The sequence below is a fragment of the Crocuta crocuta genome, unplaced genomic scaffold (genome assembly GCF_008692635.1).
Source record: "Crocuta crocuta isolate KB4526 unplaced genomic scaffold, BGI_CrCroc_1.0 scaffold25, whole genome shotgun sequence".
In the NCBI taxonomy this organism is placed as follows: Eukaryota; Metazoa; Chordata; class Mammalia; order Carnivora; family Hyaenidae; genus Crocuta; species Crocuta crocuta.
In genome coordinates this window covers 5847906-5869949 of record NW_027532015.1, presented here as the reverse complement: position 1 = coordinate 5869949, position 22044 = coordinate 5847906, and the positions used below count along the sequence as shown (strand labels likewise).

The 22044-nt window shown below is 34.9% G+C and overlaps 1 protein-coding gene across 1 annotated transcript in view; it reads left to right on the top strand.

The window, feature by feature from the left end:
• Positions 1-22044, top strand: part of ADGB (androglobin) — a 149790-nt gene that overhangs the window by 36340 nt on the left and 91406 nt on the right. Inside the window, exons 5-8 of the mRNA XM_077776069.1 lie at positions 1355-1564; positions 9508-9647; positions 12056-12142; positions 18867-19096. Coding sequence (XP_077632195.1) covers positions 1355-1564; positions 9508-9647; positions 12056-12142; positions 18867-19096 — 667 coding nt within the window. The remainder of the gene's footprint in view (positions 1-1354; positions 1565-9507; positions 9648-12055; positions 12143-18866; positions 19097-22044) is intronic.

The following is a 22044-nucleotide window of genomic DNA, read 5'->3' as shown; positions in this document are numbered from 1 at the left end:
TTTTTTTTTTTTTTTTTAATTATTTTCTCCTAAGACCCAGTCAAAATCAATCGTCATTATTGGTTCAGACACTTTGTCTTTCTTATCTTAAATATCTTGACCAATATTAAAATCAAAACATTTATTTCTTCAACCAGACTGTACTGATTAGTATAAAGTTACCTCTGAATGGTTTTATACGTTGTATTTTAGTCTAAAATATGCTAATTTTGTGAGCCAAAGCCTGCGTAGACTTTAGCTTTTCATTTTTTTGAGGGAAGAAAAGTATAAAATATCCTATGTTTTAAAAATTACCGGATATACAGGAACATACTTGGCTTATCTTTTTCAACTTAACTAAACTTGAATAAATGTTCTAGATAATGTTAGTTAAGGAAAACAAATCTTATAGGGTTAGTCTCAAGTATTTAATCTCCTTATAAACCAGGCAATTAAACATATTTCAGAAAATCCAATATTACTGAGGGTAATAATGTCTTTACTTAACACCACTGTGACTCGCAGGTCTTTTTTTTTACATTGTTTCTATTCCCTGTAAATTGCTGAAAAAGAGATAGTATAATCTACATTTTATAGACTGCATTACATAAACTGCAATTTAGAGACAGTGAAATGACATGTCCCAGAGCAGAAGGACCCCGGAAGAAAATTCAAACCCTGGTCTCTTTCTGCTCAGCTCCCCACCACACCTTGCTGCCTGTTGAAAACTCTGCCATGGGAGTTTTACTTAGATCAGCTCTGCACCTGCAGATTGACACATGAAATATAAGACTTAGAGAAGATTTAACTGTGTATGCAATTTTAATTCTTTCTCATCTCATTCACTGTCTAACTGATCCTACTGACATAAGGGGAGATCATTTTCTTCTCAAACTTCTCAACCCTTACAGAAGAGTAGCTTACTCATTTATCAAAAGTTAGCTCCAGAATAAAAGCACCACTGCTCTCAGAAGCCTCAGTCTCTCTCCCCCTCTCTCTCTCTCTCTCCCTCTCCCCTCTCTGTGTCTGTCTCTGTCTCTCTCTCTCTCACACACACACACACAAACAGCTGAAATGAAGGTCAATACCTAATAGAGGTCAATGTCAAATCACTGACAGTTTACTCTGAAAGATAGTTCTTAGCTAAGAGTGTGTTTAATGTTAAGCCTTTTTAGCTTGCATTGTGACTATACTTGCTGACAACAAAGGCAAGAATGATGACTTTATTCTGTAAGTCAGAAATCAAAATGTGGAACACATGACATGTAGAATTTAATATTACTATTGGAAGTAGGTTTCCCCCTAAACTTATTGGTGACTTATAGTACCAATAACTGAAAAGCAACTGATTAACACTAACGGCTTTTGTCTCTAGCTGATGAGATGGATTATCAGTGAAATCTATGCCGTGTGGAAGATATTCAATGGAGGTATTTTGAACAATTATCTTAAAGGGACCACCGGGGAGCCTCCTCTTCTTCCCTGGAAGCCCTGGGAACACATCTACTCTCTGTGCAAGGCTGTGAAAGGCCACATGCCTTTATTCAATAGCTATGGAAAGTATGTTGTGAAACTTTACTGGATGGTAAGTTCACTTTCATGTGCATTAAAAATTGCCTTTCATATTGAAATATATTTGTTTACGTGCTGTTACCTAGGCTAATACAAGGTCATGCACTTATACAGGATATCAGTTGTGCACCTACTAGGAAGAAATGTCCTGCATATATAATTTGGGATCGATATGAAGCATTGCTGTTTGTCCTGTCACACCAGTCCCATGTGCTTTTTAAACTGGTGCTGCTTGAAACATGGAGGGATGGTTCTCTGCTATGTCTGTCGTCTCAGCCAGGTGGGCTGGGTAGGCAGGTGGACACACAAGCTCTCTTCCTTCCTCCTTTCTCTCTGATGTGGTATGCCGTCTTGAGCAAAGAGAGTGCCCAAGCAGGGTCCGTTCTTTCTCTCCTCCTACTGAGAGGCCCAGTTCCACCCAATCTTTTTCCTAAGCTTGAGATTTGTGCTCATGTTAACAAATCTTACCTCGATACAAAAAGTTTTTGCTTCTGCCTGAAAAGAAGGAAATGGGATAGTAGAAATAGAGAACGAAAAATCCCTTAGTTCGAACGACAGAGTAGGCTCACACCACACTAGATTCACACATCACACTAGATTATGAAATCCCTTTGAGTTTTGTTGGTGGAATGCTCTCTCCCAAGGCCCAGGCTCATAGGCAGAGCCAGCTACATGATTTGCAGAGCCCCTTGCTCAAAAATGATTAGGAACTTCAATACGGTGATAGCAGCACTTTAAAAAAAAATGGGGTCCCTCTAAGTGTAAGGTTCCTTGTAACTATGCAGTTCGTATAGTTTGAGTCCCACTTCTGGCTCTGCTCTCAGCGCAGAACCTGCTTCTGATCCCTGTCTCTCTCTCTGCCCCTTCCCTGTTTGCACACATGTACTCCCTCTCAAAAATAAAACGATACATTTTTAAAAAGGAATTAATGAGATTGTTACAGCAGGGACATAAAAGTAAAGAAGGTAATGTTAGCCTCTGAGATCTAAAATAGGATTTTTGGTGTTTTGAAATTCATAGCAAGATGAGAGATGTTGAAATCAAAACTTTGGGGCTCCTGGGTGGCTTAGTCGGTTAAGCGTCTGACTTTCGCTTAGGTCATGATCTCGCGGTTCGTGGGTTCGAGCCCCGCGTCGGGCTCTGTGCTGACTGCCAGCTCAGAGCCTGGAGGTTGTTTCAGAATCTGTGTCTCCCTCTCTCTCTGACCCTCCCCTGCTCACGCTGTCTGTCTCTCTCTCTCCTAGAAATAAATAAAGCATTAAAAAAAAAAAAGAAAGAAAGTCAAAACTTTGTGAGGAGAGAAAATGACTTCCTAAATGCCTTTATCTTCCCTATTTACCAATCATGAGACAGATTTGGCAGACAAGACTCCAAAGTTGGTTTTTTTTACATTTATTTTTCATTAAAAAATTTTTTTAAAACGTTATATTTATTTCTGAGAGACAGAGAGACAGACAGCATGAGCAGGGGAGGGTCAGAGAGAGAGGGAGACACAGAATCTGAAACAGCCTCCAGGCTCTGAGCTGTCTGCCAGCATAGAGCCCGACATGGGGCTCGAACCCACAAACTGTGAGATCATGACCTGAGCCAGTCAGACACTTAACCAACTGAGCCACTCAGGCGTCCCAAGACTCCAAAGTTTTAATGCACAGCAAAGAATGAGAGTTGAGACTACACCATGGATAGGGTTGAGGGATTATAGAGAGAAGGTAAACTTGGGAAGAATGCAAATATTAGTATTATTTATTCTAGTTCTGTGAAAAGTATCGTTGGTATTTCCATAGGGATTGCGTTGAATCTGTAGATTGCTTTGGGTACCATGGACATTTTAACAAAATTAATTCTTTTAATTCATGAGCATGGAGTAGCTCTCCATTTGTTTGTGTTGTGTTCAATTTCTTTTCAATGTTTTATAGTTTTCAGAGGACAGATTTTTACCGTCCTGATTAAGTTTATTCTTAGGTATTTTATTCTTTTTGGTGCAATTGTAAACGGGATTATTTTCTTAATATTTCTTTCTACTACTTCATTTTTAGTATATAGAAACACAACTGATTTCTGCATATTAATTTTGTACCTTGCTAGTTTACTGAATTCATTTATCACCTCTAATAGCTTTGTGGTGGAGTGTTTAGGTGTTTCTGTGTTTAGTATCTGCAAATGCAGCTTACCCTTCTGTTTGTAAGGTAAATACACAAGCCAGATGATAATACTCTTCTGTTGGTTTTCTTCTACTTTGGTCCATTCTTGACATTGGAATTGCAGTCCTTTGAAAGTATATAGAATACTGATAACAGTGATAATAAATAGCTAGATAGATGCAATTTTTAAATGACCTAAATTTCTCAGAGACTGTATTCATGTGATAGAAAGATGGCTTTCTGGTTTTCTGGTTGGTGGACATTTGTTCTTTTTGGTCTAAGGGTAGATATTTCTACCTGTTTCTACTTAAATCCCAGGTGGTAAATCTGAGTCAACACCTGTATGCATATTAGGTGTAGTGAAGAATTAAATTCTTCCTGACAAGATATACATTATGGTTTTCTTTTTTCTCTTTCTAGGTAAACACAATTACAATAAATAATTTATGTATACCTTCCTAAACTTGTATCTTATAAACATATATAAACCTACAATATATAATTTATAGCAACAATAGGATAATATGACACTTCTTGTTCTAAAATGTATTTTTCCCTAACTATGGGCATTGTTTATGCTAGTATATATCAATCTACATTGTACTCCATTGTTTGAATATAAGAGCTATACATATTATGTTAGGTTCATATTGATATTTAGATTATAACAGGTGTTTTTACCAATACAATTCTGTAAAATAGCATCTTTGTGTATATATTTTTGCTCATTTATGATTATTTTTTCTGGGATTTCTACATGTGGAATTATTCAAATATATGCAAATTTTTAATTTTCATAAACATATCCAATTTGCTCTTACACTTCAATTTGTGTGCAATTTATATTTGATACAATTGGGATTTAAGTCTGTCATTGTATTATTTGTTTACTCTGTTACTTTTTTTGGTATCTATTTCCCTATTCCTGTGTGTTTCTTGAACATTCTTTGGGATTCCATGTTGAATTATCTCTAGTGTTTTTGAGTATATCTCTGTGTATTACTTTTTCTTCTAGTGGTTGCTCTAGGGATTAAAATAGACAGACTTAGCTTACCACAATCTAGTAATATCAGCATTTTACCACTTAAATTGGAATATAGCTACTTTACCATCATTTGGGTCCCTTTACACCTTTACAACATAATTGATTAGGTATTTTATACGTATTCAGAACTTTTATAAAGTAAATGTTGTTTTTAAATGTCAAATATAATTTTACTATACTTAATCTTAGCCAAAAGGCTGAGAAGTCATGTCAAATATAATTTTAAAAGTTCCAGAAGCAAAGAACACTATTGTATTTAGCCATATGTTTATATGTATCTTTGCTCCGGATATCCTAAGATTTCTTCCATTTCCTTTTTTTTTTTTGTCTCTGCTTTCACCATCCTTTTCATTTCCTTTTTCCTTTTCTTTTTCTTTTTCACCATCCTTTCTTAGTCAATCTTCTGGTGACATATTATCTTAACTTTCTTTTGTCTGAAAATGTTTTATTTCACCCTTATTCCTAAAGGGTATTTCACTTGATACAGTGTTGTGCGTTGGCAAGCCTTTTTCCTCAGTATTGAAAAGTAGCCTGATACTTCCTTCTGGCCTCTGTGGTTTCTGGAGAGAGATCAGGTGGTCTTGTCTCACCAGCCGGTTTCTGGCTTTTTTTCCTGTGTCTCCAATTTTCAGAAGTTTGAATTTGATGTGTCTGGGTGTAGATTTCTTTGAGATTATCCTCTCTGGGATATTCTGAGATCCTTGATTCTACAAGAGTTATGTCTTAAGACAAATTTGGGAGAGTTTTCAGTCATTTATGCATTAAAATTTTTTTTCAGCCCCACATTCCTTTCTTCATTTTGGGGGACTCTGAAGGCATGGATGTTGTATCTTCTTTCATTTTCTCATAAGTCTTTGAGGTTCCTATCATTAAAAAAAAATCTATGTTTCCTGGTTGTTTATAATTTCTATTGACTTTAATTCCAATTCACCAATTTCTTTCCATTTGCATTCTGCTGTTGATCTTTTCCTATGAAGGTTTTTTTTTTTAATTTTAAAATTTCTTTTTTTCTCTTATGTTTTTTATTTCTTTGATAAGATATTCTATTTTTATTTGTTTCAAAGAGTATTCATAGTTGCTTTCTGGAGTATTTTTATGACATAAGCTTTAAATTTCATAACTAAAAATTCCAAATTCCCTGTCATTTTTGGCATTAAGTTTTATTGATTGTATTTTCTCATTGAAATTTGGATTTTCCATTTTTGCATGATTGGTAATTTTGGATCGTTTCCTGAACATCTTTAGTGTTATGTTGTATGACGCTGCTAATTAAATTTTTTTATTTTAGTACATAGTCAACCTGTTTAGATTCAGAATCCACATCCTGTCTCACCTCTGTGGGCTGTGTTTCATACGTTAATTTGGTTTATAAAGCCTGTGCGGTGTTACTCTGCTCTCTCACTCTTGTTTGTTGTCCGATGAGAAGACCCCATCAGGCAGTATCCTTAGCACCAGCTGAGGAGGGGGCGTGTACCACTTCATCCCTGCGTGGGTAGAGCGTGGAAATAAGAGATCCTTTAATAGGTTCTACTAATGCAGAAAGCACTTCCTGTCTACTGCAGGAAGGCAATAGAAGTCACAATTCTGCCCACTGACTCTGCTGGAAAGAGAAACTGCCTTGTATTATTTCAGGACATTCACAGAAGCCAGCCTTTCACCATCAGGCCCTGTATGGGAAGGCACCACCTGTTACGGGCCGAAGGTGGGGGAGTGCTCTTAGGGTTCTTTCCTATCTATATAATTATGTTCATTCAGGTATGTGCTGAACTCTCTGTCCAATGCTTGCTCTTTCCTTGATCTTTTGGAATTGTGATTGCTGCTGTTAATTAAAATCATTTAAACAAATATTTTAATGTTTATTTATTTTTGAGAGAAAGACAGAGTCCAAGCAGGGGAGGGGCAGAGAGAGAGGAAGACCCAGAAACCGAAGCAGGCTCTAGATTCTAAGCCGTCAGCGCAGAACCTGATGGGGGGCTCGAACTCTTGAACCGGTAGATCATGACAGCCAAAGTCGTACACTCAGTGTCCTGAGCCATCCAGGAGCCCCCCCAAAACATTTTTTATTATCCCTTTAGCCTGGTCTTAGGAAGAAGAGGCTATAAATATATGTAACCATTTAGTTATCTTGACTTAGAATTCAAGTGTGGAAAATATTGAAATTTGAACATGACTGTATTCCACGGGCCCCTGGGTGTCTTAGTCAGTTGAGCTTCAGACTTCCGTTCAGGTCATGATCTCACAGTTCGTGGGTTCGAGCCTTGCGTCGGGCTCTGTGCTGACAGCTAACTGGGTCCTGCTTCAGATTCTGTGTCTCCCTCTCTCTCTCTGACCCTCCCCTACTCATGCTGTCTCTCTCTCTCTCAGAAATAAATAAAAACATTTAAAAAATTAAAAAAATACAATTTGAACATGACTGTATTCTAAAGTAACTTAGTAATATATTTATTTATATTAATAAAGGAGGCATCCTTTTCCATAAGCATGCTAAGTAATTAAACATTTTGATGGTTATTTCAAATTATGTGGTGTTAACACAGTAAACTTAGTAAAAACTGCCCAATGTACATCTTTTACATCCAGGTAAAAAAAAAAGTGTAAAAATGTTTCAGTGTTGGGCACCTGGGTAGCTCAGTTGGTTGAGCACCTCACTCTTGATTTCAGGTCAGGTCATGATCCAAGAATCCAAGAGTGGTGGGTTTGAGCCCCTCATTAGGTTCCATACTGAGCATGGAACCTGCTTAAGATTCTCTCTCTCTTTCTGTCTCTCCCTCCACCGCTCCCCCGCTCATGCTCTCATGCTCTCTCTCTCTAAAATGAAATTTTAAAAAATTTCTGTGTTCTAAGATAAAGTCTCAAGTGAATAAATTCAGTGTTCTATTATAAGATCTCATAATAATAGTTATATGCAATATTCATATCTATATATATAATATTTAATGTCTCCATGAACTTTAACCAAGCCACCAACCAAATATCAATAAGTAAGAATCAAAAAAATTCCCAGGAAAATTGTTATAATTCTAGTTAAAGTATGTTTTTAGCTATGTAATACTGAACACTTATTCCTGTGTATTTTTCATAATAACTTTTTTGAGATGCAATTCACATCTCTTTAGACTGTATAGTTCAATGGTATTTAGTAATCAAAGCATTCCCAATGGAAATATATTATTGATCAGCTATACGTATATGATATCCATTGAACTGGTTTAGCGTAAGTCCTTAAGTCTGCTTTAAAACAGTTCCTTCATGGGGATCCAGTTGGTTCCTTCAAAATTGTTTTCAAAAATTGAAGTATAGAAAGGGAACTCACACTACTAGGTTTTATTGTGGTAAAATATGTGCACCATAATATTTAGCATTTTGACTGTTATAAATGCACAATTCAGAGGCCTTAAGTATCCTTACAATGTTGTCCAACCATCACCACTGTCTGTTTTCACAACTTTGTCATCATCCCAAATGGAACCTCTGTACCCATTAAACAATAATTTTTCATTCTCCTCTCCACCCAGCCCCTGGGAACCTCTAGTATGCCTTCTGTCTCTGTAAGTTTGCATTTTTCCAAATATGTCATATAAGTAGAATTATATAATATTTGTCTTTTTGTCTGGCTTATTTCATTGTGTATTTTTTTGGGTCATGTCATTTAAAATTAGGAAAAGGAGTGGCTAAACACTTATGTTTTAATCCTGTCTTGCCCTACATCATCTGTCAGGGAAGAAAGAAAGACAAGAAACCACTAAATAAGGCAATATGAATTCAGAGTTATGCATCCCATACAAATAAATCATGTTTCACCCTATCGCCCCTATCTACTTGGGAAAACTACTGCTCTTTGAATTTTAGTTCAGATGTCACCTTGTTGTGAAGGCTTTCACAAGCAACATTTGTCACATTTGCTTTTCTGGTCCTAGAGGACCATGAATATATTATGTTTTGTACTGTTTGCATAAATGTCTTCCTTCAATAGACTCTAAGCAATTCACTGGCATAGGCCATGTGTTGTGCAGAATTTGGGTTCACAATGCCTGCATCACTGCTGAAAATATTTCTTGGGAAAAAAATAAATTCATAAAAAAATTTCACATGTAAAACCAAAGTTTAAAAAATATTTCAGTTCATAGTCATTAATGTTATCATTTGTCTCAAACTTTCAGTTGTGAAGCAATATGCATATAGGTAAATATAGAATCATTTTATTAAATGAAGTATTAACTTCATGTTAAAAATTAGATCTTTAATTAGGAGTAGAAGCAATCTGGTAATTGGAAGTTTAAAATCACTGAGTCTATCAGGATGAACAATAATTACTTACATTTGGAGGATTTGTGTTATGATTATATTGTTATTTAATTATGACCAAACTTATCCATGGTTGTATAATGTTTTGGTTCTGCTATTTGAAACACTTTGATTTACTGCATTATGTAGGATGTGCACCCAAGAATGTGTTTATTAGGTCTTATAAATTATGATATAAATAAATAAAATATTATAGATAATATAAAATATATATTATATTATATGTAGGTAAATAAAATAAAACAAAATAACAATAAAATAAAATAAACAAAATAGTCAGCTAAAATTCTCAGCCAGAGTAGTATTGAAAAGCAGTGCACCAGTCTTCAGCTGTAAGAAGGTAAGATAAAATTATAAAACAGTAAATAGTAACATCAGCAGTGTTACATTGTATTTCTCATACAATACGTATGAGAAAAAGTAACGTAATTCACTGACTGTACATTCCTTTCTTCTCATTTTTAGGGTTGCTGGAGAAAGATAACTATTGATGACTTTCTTCCTTTTGATGAAGACAACAATCTATTGCTTCCAGCCACAACCTATGACTTTGAACTCTGGCCAATGCTTTTGTGTAAAGCTATCATTAAGCTGGCAAATGTTGAGTATGTAGAAGGAAGAACTATTACTCACAAAAAACAAAAAGACAAACAACAAAAAACTATACATCTGTATCGCATAGCTTTATTTAAAAAAAAAACTATTTAAAATAGACTTCTTTCCAAACACTGTAAACATTTTGATATAAAAATGCCAAAACCACTAATTTGTAGTATTGGGTTAATCAGAAATAAGACAAAACTCTCCCAATTGAAAATACAAATTATTCTATATCAAATGCTTTCTTATGATGAATAGAACATGATCATGAAAAATAGTGTTTCAGCTGAGCAGGAGATACAGGTTGTTTTTGTAGGGGAATATATTGGTTCACCTAAATACCAAAAAACGTATATTGGAATCCAGTTGAAATTTTAGGTTTTGTATATGTAGCAATAATTTATAATCTTGAAAACCTGAACACTTCTGAAAGATATCAGTTTTTTTAATGTCTTCCTCATGACTTTGGTAACACTGCTCCCTTTTAATACATTTGTGATACAAACTTCTTCCATTTGCTTCAATATTCTTGTGAAATATGCTTATATCTTCCATTCCTGCATGTCTTGCGCATCAACATATCTGAGACATGCCTGCCACTTTCATTCTCTTGGCTTCCACCTTACAGGGACCTTAGGTCAGTCCATCCCCACCCTAGCCATACAAAAAAAAAATCTTAGATGCTTGAGTTGCAAAGGCTTGGCAACTTTGTATCACTGCTCAGTGGGGGGATTCTCACCTACACTGAGCCAGCTTGAATTTGATACCCTTCACCCTCCTGCAGGGTGTGACAGCATCTCATTCTCCGCAGGATGCCCACCTGCTCCAATAAACCGCTGCAACCCTTTGCTCAGTGCTCAGCCTCCTCCCTTCTGTAAACAGAGCTCTGTCCATCAGAAGCCTGCTCTTTTTTCTTTTAGTTCAGCTTCTTTTTTCTTTCCCAAGGCTATACAACAAAACCAGCCACTCTACTGCCATCTTGGACAGATCTCTTTTCTCTCACCAACCCTCGATTGTCTACTCAGAATTTGTTTCACGCAGCTCACAACTCTTAATTTCAACGATTAAAAAAACAAAAAACAAACAACAAAAAGCCTCAGCCCAGATCTTTTTAGGTAGCTGAATAGCACTAAGTATTCACACTGGTGATAATCATGTTTGTTTTTTTGGAAAGAGAATGATGTTCCTAATGTTCCTAATTCTCAGACCTAACTTGAAATTCTGAGAGCTAGAGCTGAATTAACACCAGTGAAGTGTTAAATGCATGACCTGGAAAATTGGAGTGGCATTTTGTCTTTCTTAAAGCTATAGTTCCATAGAATTTTAGAGCCTCCTAAGAAATAGAATTATTGCTATTTTAGAAAATAAATAAATCCAGCTCAGAAATAAAGACCCAACTAAATGTAAGACATTTCTTAGGCTTTCTAGTGGCTACCTGGACTGTGTGGTACAATTTATATTTATCTATACACTGTTTCTCAAATTTTATAGTACATAACAATTATCTTTATATGAGTTTTTGCTTTCTACATTAAAAATTAATGTGTAGTAAGTATTTCACTATCACTGTGAGCTCTGCAAATGAAAGAACACTATTTACATGAGGTATGCAGCCACTTCATAAATATGATTATCCACAGAGTTTAGACTAGACTGTGAACTTCCACAGGAGATTTCCGTTATCTGTGACACATGGAGATACATCAAAATTCATAATGTATGAGCAACAAACCAATACAAGTTTATAAAGGATAGAACACGTGACTAAGAGAGTAAGATTTCTTTCAGAAGAAGAGAACATGTCTGGTCAATACCATTAATCACCACTGCTGGCATGCTGACACATGGTAAACTGAAATGGGGATCCTGGTCATAACAGGGGTATGGCATTTCTGTGGGTCAGTGCAAATAGCCTAATCACTTTGGGGGGAAAAAGGACTGAAATGAGAAGAGTGGTATTTGGTCATTCACAATCTCATTTGACTTTATGCTATGGTGGCAAATTTACTTTTTTGTATAGGATAGAAAAGATGTTTCTCATCCCTCTGAAATTATCTAAGGATTAAATTAAGATTATCTGATGTCATCTTGACCTGCTGTGTGAGACTGATTTAGTACACTGCCTCATGGGCATCTTAGGATAGTAGCTGACATTAGAAATATAAAAGACACGGNGCTTGTAGCATGTTTTTAAAATAAACATGAACTTTTACACTGGATTCCTTTAAACACTTTAACAAAATGAATCATCTGGCCTTTGGAATAGTATTTTCTTGTACTCTAACATATAAGCAGTATGAGCCCTACATTTATTATTATATCACTGCTTATTAAAGATTCCCTGTCTTTACATATCTCTTTGTGTGTGTTTTCAAGTGTTATTAACTATGCTATTATGCATTTGCTTTTTTAGCATCCACGTAGCAGAGATGAGAGAATTAGGGGAGTTCACAGTTATTCATGCCCTTACAGGATGGTTACCAGAAGTGATTCCTTTCCAGTAGGTTTTACCATTAAGTTCTTCATATGTATTTTTCTTTCTTTCCCAGTAATGTTTCTTTAACTAAACATTATGAAGCTTTAAGAAAATTTTAAGAAAATCTCAACATTTTACAAAATGTCTGTGAAAATAATATTTTAGTGTATTAATATTTTATAGTATTATACAAAAATCCCTTGAGGAGCTCAGGATAAATTCTGTTTTTAAAAAATACTGTGAACTACAAATATTAAAACCATGTTAATTATTTATCATGTTTACAGGTGTCCCTTTATACTTATACAACTACTACACTGACTTAATACAGAAACATATTGGGGGGGGGTCTGGTTGGCTCAGTAGGTTAAGCATCCACCTCGTGATTTAAGCTCAGGTCATGATCTCATGGTTTGTGATATCAAGTCCCTTATTAGGCTTTGTGATGACATCGTAGAGCCTGCTTGGGATTCTCCCTCTCTCTCTCTCTCTCTCTCTCTCTCCCTCTTTCTGTCCCTTCCCTGTCCTCCTCTCTCTCTCTCCCAATAAAAATAAATAAAAGCAACATAAAGGCAACTTGTAATTAGCCACACATATTAATAAATAATTAATAATAATAAAATACCTGTTAGGCATTAGGCATATTAATATATTATTTCTAATTAAAAACCACAGCCCTGAAAATATTATCTCACTTGATCTTTCATATGACCTCATTAGCTGGGTATATTTCATTACAAATGAAGAAACTGAAGCCCAGAGTGGTTGACTACCCCAAGCTGTGCACATTGTACCTGGAGGAGAAAAAATATGAATCCAAGTCTTGTTGGGTCCAAAGCCCACAGTATTTATTTCATGTGATTCTAGATATTTGTGTATGTCCACAAAAGAGACATTTAATGCAAAGCTTACTTAAAATTTCACAAGTACTTTTATTTCATACATAAAGGTTATAGACACACAATTTGATTATATTATCATTGATAGTAGAAATTAATCAAGCCAAAGTTCATAGAAAAAACATATTGATACATCTGAACATCATCAGTTCAGACGCTGGATTTTATAAGAAGATCAAATCCATAGTTCAGTTATCAGTTTGGATCATTTCTGATTTTTTATTGATATTGGGAAGCTATTGTTCTCAAGGATCTAGGTTATAGGAGATTGAATTTAGTCGCTAGTGACTCGGATCTTACCATCTAAAGCATCTTTTCAGCAGGATAAATTAGCTATTGCCTGGTTCAAATAAAAATATCTGGGGACACCTGGGTGGCTCAGTTGGCTAAGCATCCAACTTCTGCTTAGGTCATGATTTCATAGTTTGTGGGTTTGAGCCCTGCGTGGAACTCTGTGCTGAAAGCTCAGAGCCTGGAGACTGCTTCAGATTCTGTTTCCCTTTCTTTCTGCCCCTCCCCTGCTCATGCTCTGTCTGTCTGTTTGTCTGTCTGTCTCTCTCTCTCTCCCTCAAAACAAACATTAAAAAAATATCTGCAGGGAAAAAATGAAAAAATATATCTCTTCCTCAAAAGACATTTCTCCTGAAAGGGGAAATGATATTATTTTTTTAATTTTAAGGAAAGGTATAGACAACACCCCTTTAGGTCATTTCATGGAAAATCTTTTTTGATACCTAAGGAAAAACAATATTTCTTGATATATTATGGACAATATTAGTGGAGAGAAGTAGAGACAGAATGAAGTTTAAAAGTATGGGCTTTTCTAAATCTTTATCTTCAGTGTTGATGGAATCCTTATAATTTTGCTTATTTTTTCCTGCATGGTAGTGAGTAAAGAAAGCAGAGACATGAAATCGTCAGAAGTCCACTGGAGGATGGCAAAGAAACAAGAGATCAAAATAATTCATAACTAGAAAATTAGTCAATTAGAAATTGTGAATTGTCTCTCGCCAGAATCATACACTGAAATCAAACATGAAAATTGAAAAGTATTCATATGCTTCAGAATTATAAGGAGACCACCTTAAAATTAATAATAAAAATTTTGAGCAGTTTAGATGTCCTATTTGCATGAATTTATGGTTGCTTCTGGAATTTCTATGAAAATGAGGCAGAAAAGCTTGAGCTTAGGAGTCAGAACTATATAGCAAGGTTTATGTTCTTACACTTTCAATTTCAGCCATGTGAATTTTGCATGTAAATGAGAGTAAAATGACCTATCCTATATGGTTGTTCTTAAGATAAGTGAGTAGGTGGTAGAAAAAATACCTAATGTGTCATAGAGACATAATTACTATAAGTTTTTTTTCCTCTCTAGTGACTGTCACTAGATTATTTAATATTATCTAGAAATATATATGGGGTAGTTAGTACTCAACCTTTGAAAATGGGGAAAAGTGTAAAGAATAAGTAACTGATCCAAACATTCAAATTTATCAATTTTCTCCTAAATACAACTAAAAAGTAAAAGATATATAGTATCTTTGATGTATGTATATCACGATTTGAAAAAGATTTTCCTATGAACCTTCTGCTAAATTATTCATACAATGTTCTTTACTATAAACTTTCAATTTTATGTATACATATATAATTTTAAATGAAAAGAAAATAATGAAATAGTATAAAAAAGATTGTAGGAACGTTTCAGTTGAAATATGGAGGCAATGGCCATTAGTCAAGGATGCCGGCAGGGGTAAGATAGGGCTTCATAGAGGTTCTGACTTGGTTTGAGCCTTTACTGTTGACTGGGTTTGACTGAAGGAGAGGAAGGAGAGGAGCACTGACGGTGGGAGAGTTATACTGTCAGAGCTATGTGATATGTGCAGGAGTTGAGTGTTTCTGTTGTCAGGAAGGATTTGAAAGTGAAGAGAAAAACCCTGAGGGCCTTGCAGTCACATTCATGGTTTTACATGGTTCTACATGGTCAAGGAGAATTCGTGTTGACTATTGGAGCTTTTTCCCATGTGAAAATCAGTTAGAAGGAAAATATTTTGTGGTATTTCCAATAGACACCTTCCTTTCCACCCTCGTGAGGAGTACCAAAAGGAAGCACTGGCTTATGTGCAATTTTTGACCTTGACTCTTATGTTTTCCTTCAATTTGTGCATTTATGCCATTTGAAAAGAAAAGAAAAAAACCTTTTAACTCTCTGTATAATAACAGGAACACAATCAGTGGTATGTCTGAGTGGTTATAAGAAGACAATTTCAAATGAGGAGAATATTTGTTTCTCGGAACATTTCTCTGAAGTTGGTGTAGTTCATCTGGAATAGAACACTTCGCCACTTCATTTTTTTAAAACTGAAATATGATTGACATATAATTTCCTATTAGTTTCAGGCATACATTATGGTGATTCAACATTTATATATTACTATGTGATCCCCAGGGTGTCTAGTTACCATTTGTTATGATATAGTTATGACAATATCATTGAATATTGCACCACCATGACTTCTTTATTTTTATAACTGGGAATTTCTACTTAATCCCTTCACCTACTTCACCCAACCCCTAATGCCTCCACCTCTGATAGTCAACGGTTTATTTCCTGTACCTATATGTCTGTTTCTGTTTTCTTTTGTTTGTTTGGTGTTTTAGATTCAACATATAAGTGAAATCGTACAATTTTTGTCTTTCTCTGACTTATTACATTTAGCATAATGCACTCTAGGTCCACCATGTTGTCACAAATGGAAAGATTTTGATCTTTTTTTTTAAATACCTGAGTAATATTTCTTTCTTACCCATATCTTGGGTCTTATAAATATTGCTGCAGTAAACATAGGGGTACTCATATCTCTTTATATTGGTGTTTTCCTTTTATTCAGACAACCCAGAATTGGAATTGCTGGATTGCATGATAGTTGTTTTTAAATATTGTGAGGAAACTCCATACTGTTTTCTATAGTGACTGCACCAGTTTACAATCTCACCAAGAATTCATTATGTTTCCTTTTTTATTCCACATCCTTGCCATACCTGTATTTTATTTTATTTTTTTGTATAACAGCCATTCTAACAGTTATGAAGTAAAATCTCATTGTGGTTTTTGTTTACATTTCTCTGATGATTGCTGATGCTGAATATCTTTTCATGTACCTTTGTTTATCTGTATGTCTTTTTTTTTTAATTGTCTATTCAGATCGTCTATCCATTTATTAATTGAAGAGTCTGAGTTTTGTTTGTTGCTTTTCAGTTGCATAACTACTTCATATTTTTAAACTCCCTATCAGATATAAGACTGGCAAATATTTTCTTGGGGCACCTGGTTGGCTCAGTCAGTTGAGAGTCTGACTTTGGTTCAGTTCATAATCTCACGGCTCATGAGTCTGAGTCCCATGTCAGGCTCTGTGCTGACAGCTTGGAGCCTGGAGCCTGCTTCAGATTCTGTGTCTCCTCCTCTATTTGACCCTCCCCTGTTCATTCTCTCTCTCTCTCTCTCTCAAAAATAAACATTAAAAAATAAACTAAGACAATATTTTCTTCCATTCAATAGGTTGCCTTTTCATTTTGTTGGTCATTTCTTTTGCTGTGCAGAAGCTTTTCAGTTTCATATAGCCCCACTTGTTTATTTTTGTATGTGTTGCCCTAGCCTTTGGAGTCAAATCCAAACAAAACCAAAAACAAACAAAGACAACAACACAATGTTAAGAGCAATGTCAAGAAGCCTATGTTTTCTCTAGGAGTTTTATGGTTTTAGGTCTTACATTCTAGTCTTTAATCCATTATGAGTTGATTTTTGTGTATGGTGTAAGATAGTGACCAGTTTCATTCTTTTCCATGTGGTTGCCCAGTTCATCCAATACCATTCTTGAAGAGACTGTTNAGCCTATGTTTTCTCTAGGAGTTTTATGGTTTTAGGTCTTACATTCTAGTCTTTAATCCATTATGAGTTGATTTTTGTGTATGGTGTAAGATAGTGACCAGTTTCATTCTTTTCCATGTGGTTGCCAGTTCATCCAATACCATTCTTGAAGAGACTATCTTTTTCACATTGTTTATTCTTTACTCTGTTGTCATAAATTAATTGACTATATATGGGTGGGTTTAGTTTTTTGCTCTCTGTTGTGTTCCACTGATCTAAGTGCCTGTATGTCAATAGCATATTGTTTGATCATTATAGACTTTAACTTAGTTTGAAATCAGGAAGTGTGATGCCTCCAGCTTTGTTCTAGCTTCAGTTGCTCTGGCTATTTGGAGTTTTTTTGTGGTTCCACACAAATTTTAAGATTATCCCTATTTATGTGGGAAAATGTTAGAATTTTGAAAGGAATTGCATGAAATGATTGTGAGTAGTATGGATATTTTAATAATATTGATACTTCCAACCCATGAGCACAGAATGTCTTCCCATTTATTTGGGCTTTCTTCAATTTCTTTTATTGATGTCCTATAGCTTTCAGTGTATGCGTCTTTCAGATGGTTGGTTAAATTTATTCCTAGACATTTTATTATTTTTGATGCAGTTGTAAATGGAATTGTTTTCTTTATTTATCTTTCTGATAGTTCATTTAGTGTATAGAATGCAACATATTTTTGTATATTGATTTTGTATTCTGCAACTTAACTGAAGTCATCTATTAGTTCTAACAGTTTTTGGTTGTGTCTTTTGCATTTTCTACATATATTAGGTCATCAGCAAATAGTGACAATTTTACTTCTTCTTATCCAATTTGGATGCCTTTTATTTCTCTTGTTTCTTGTCTACGTGTGGTGCCTTGGTTTTGGTATCAAAGTAATGATGGCCTTTTAAGATGAATTATTAGAATGTGTTCCTCCTATTTTATCACAAGAGATTGAGAAAAATTGGTATTAATTATTCTTTAAGTGTTTGGTAGAATTCACCAATGAAGCCATTTCATCCTGGAGTTTTGTTTGTTGGGATTGTTTTGATTACTGGTTCAATCACCTGACTAGTAATTGGTCTGTTCAGATTATCTATTTCTTTATGATTCTGTCTTGGTAGGTGGTACATTTCTAGGAGTTTATCCGTTTCTTCTAGGTTGTCTGACTTGTCATATAATTGTTTATATATTGTATTGTGATCCTTTATATTTCTATAGTATCAGTTTTTGTTTGACTCTTCTCTTTCTTTTTCTTGGTGAGTTTGGCTAAAGATTTGTCAATTTTGTTCATCTGTTCAAAAAATCAGTTCTAAGTCTCATTGATTTTTCCTATTGTATTATTATGTTCTATTTCCTTGATTTCCACTCTGATCTTTGGTATTTTCATCTTTTTTTAACTAGTTTTTGGGTTTGTTAGTTCTTCTTGTATAGTTCTTGAGGTACAAAGTTAAATTGTTTATTTGGGATGTTTCTTATTTCTTGATATAGGCATTTATCACTATGAACTTCCCTCTTGGGAAAACTCACTACATCATTATGGTTTTTTTCTCATTCAGCAGATGTATGAGTCATGCAGCCAGTTGTTTGTTTGTTTGTTTTGTTTTGTTTTGTTTTTGTTTTTCCAGAGAAAGTTGTTCCATATGTAGCTATAGGTTTGGTGTGTCATGGGAATTGCTAAGTTCAGAATCCTACACCACCATTTGGAACCTGAACTCTGTTTGGTCTTTTTGCATCAGCAAAGCCCAGCACACAGTAGGCACTCATCCAAAGCTTGTTGGATAGATAAATGTATAATAGTGTTTTAAATCTAAAATTTGAAGTTACTATTGAAATTAGTCTTGTGAAATTGTAAATTGATTTTTCTGTCAGTAATTTCTTGATGATATAGTGGAGTAAAAAGTTCAATTTGGAAATTAATGTTGATTTGTTTTATTTAAGCCCAGGATATATGGACAAAGTTTGGGAGCTCTTGAAGGAAATATTGCCTGAATTTAAGCTGTCAGATGAATCCAGCTCTGAAAGCAAAATAACTATTGTAGAAAGCAAATTAAAAGTGGCAGGGAAAGAAGTGAAGGATGGCAAAGAAATGAAAGATGGCAAAGAATTCAAACCTGAAGTTTCAGCGACAGCATTAAAGTCACCTGAGAAAAGTGACAAAGCTCCAAAGGGTAAGACATTTTATATTACAATGCTATTCAATATGACTATTATATATAAATGCTTTACAATCGTTGCTGATTTTAATGACTTTTTATTGTCATTGTCATTTACTAGGCGTTGTGAAAATAATTACGATCCTTTCTTTGTAGGATTTTAGGACTAGTAATGCCATTTACTATTATGTTAGTTATTGTTTTATATTTTAGTGTCTTAAAAATCAGAAGCAACTATGTATTTTGATGATACCGATGTAGTATAGTATTAATTTAGGAAGAGACATTAAGTTTTTAAATTCCATCAAGCACATCTTCCTTATATGTTTATGTAGAGTAGAATGGACCAAAACGAGAAAAAAAAGTCCTGTTTTTGTCTTTTTTCCCTGCACCAACGAAGTGTGAAATAGACGCAGATTAGATTATGATTAGCTGATGATTTATTGCAAGGTAGAAGTTCAAATTTTAAAATAAAATAATTTCAAGTTAGTTTATAAAGTATAAGATCATAAAGTAAGACATATATTTAATAATTATTTATCTTATATTTTCTAAAATATTTCATATAGCTATACATATGAACAATGAGGTTTTTATAGTAAAGTAGGATTAGATATACTAGAATATACTTAGCTTTTTTATATACCCTGATAGCCTCTATAATCTTTCAAATACTTGTTTTATAAGATATTGCTATTTTGTCCAAATTACTCCTTATCAAAATCATATCTACCAACATTTACCACACAGAAACTATTACCATAAATGTTCCTCAAAACTATACCAAGATCAAGTGTGTGAGTGATATCTGCCTATAATAAGCCCTTTTTTAAATGACCTAGTGTGCATTAATTTATGAAAGAAAGCAAACCAAGAAAGCTGATTAAATTTGTTTCATGCAGTATTTCTCAAATTAATTTGAACTTAGAATATTTTTTCATGTATCACAAATTAACACCTGTCCATCCATGCATTCAAATCTACTACTTGCTGAGTAGAATAATAATAAATGTTTCAGGATTAATGATAACTCGGTGAAGAAAATCAGATGTGGAATTTAAATCCTAGCGCTTATGATCTAGTGAGAGAGACTAATGTTAATTTAAAAAACAAAAACAAAAAACAAAAAACAGCAACAACAACAAAACCCCAACTATAACCATATACTTAGACATGAGACCTGAAGGGAAATACACAAAACTATAAGAGTTCATATTTAGCCTAGGGCATCAGGGGAAATTTCCCTAAGTAATTTTGAGCTACATTTGCAAAGATGAGAGAGATTTCTTGAGGAAGCTGAAGGAATGTGGAGGGAAGAGTATTCTACGTGGAGGAAACAGCAGATAGAAACCTTATGATGTGGTAGGAGGAATAAGAAAACTAGTTTTATTCTAAAATAAGACAATTACAAAAAACTGAGAGCTTTCCCCCTGAGATCAGGAACACGACAGGGATGTCCAGTCTCACCTCTGTTGTTTAACATAGTGCTGGAAGTCCTAGCATCAGCAATCAGAAAACAAAAGGAAATAAAAGGTATCACAATTGGCAAAGAAGAAGTCAAACTTTCACTTTTCGCAGACGACATGATACTCTACATAGAAAACCCGACAGATTCCACCAGAAGCCTACTAGAACTGATCCAAGAATTCACCAAAGTTGCAGGGTACAAAATCAACATGCAGAAATCAGTTGCATTTTTATACACCAATAATGCAGCAACAGAAAGAGAAATCAAGAAACTGATCCCATTCACAATTGCGCGCGCACACACACACACACACACACACACCATAAAATACCTAGGAATAAACCTAACCATAGATATAGGAGATCTGTATGATGAAAACTATAGAAAACTTATGAAGGAAGTTGAAGAAGACACAAAGAAATGTAAAAACATTCCATGCTAACGGGTCAGAAGAATAAATATTGTTAAATGTCGTTTCTACCCAAAGCACTCTACACATTCAATGCAATCGTCTCAAAACTAGAACAAACTATCCTAAAATTTGTATGGAACCACAAAAGACCCTGCATAGTCAAAGTAATATTGAAGAAGAAAACCAAAATGGGAGGCATCACCATCCCAGACTTTAGCCTCTACTACAAAGCTGTCATCATCAAGACAGTATGGTATTGGCACAAAAACACATAGACCAATGGAATAGAATAGAGAACTCAGAATTACAAATGTATGCCCAACTGATCTCTGAAAAAACAGGAAAGAGTATCCAATGGAAAAAAGACAGTCTCCTTAACAGATGGTGCCGGGAGAACTGGACAGCGACATGCAGAAGAATGAAACTAGATCATTTTCTCACACCATGCACAAAAATAAACTCAAAATGGATAAAGGACCTGAACGTGAGACAGGAAACTATCAACACCCTAGAGGAGAAAGCAGGAAACAACCTCCTTGACCTCCACCGCAGCAACTTCTTACTTGACACATCCCCAAAAGCAAGGGAATCAAGAGCAAAAATAAACGATTGGGACCTCATCAAGATTAAAAGCTTCTGCACAGCCAAGGAAACAACCCAGAAAATTAATAGGCAACCAACGGAATGGGAAAAGATAGTTGCAAATGACATATCAGATAAAGGGTTAATATCCAGAATCTATAAGGAACTCACCAAACTACACGCCCGAAACACAAACAACCCAGTGAAGAAATGGGCAGAAGACATGAACAGACACTTCTCCAAAGAGGACATCCAGATAGCCAACAGCCACATGAAATGATGCTCAGCGTCCCTCATCATCAGGGAACTAAAATCAAAACCACACTGAAATACCATCTCACACCAGTCAGAGTGGCTAAAATGAACAAATCAAGAGACTTGATGCTGGCGAGGATATGGAGAAACGGGCACCATCCTACACTGTTGGTGGGAATGTAAAATGGTACAGCCCCTCTGGAAAACAGTGTGGAGGTTCCTCAAAAGATTAACAATAGAACTCCC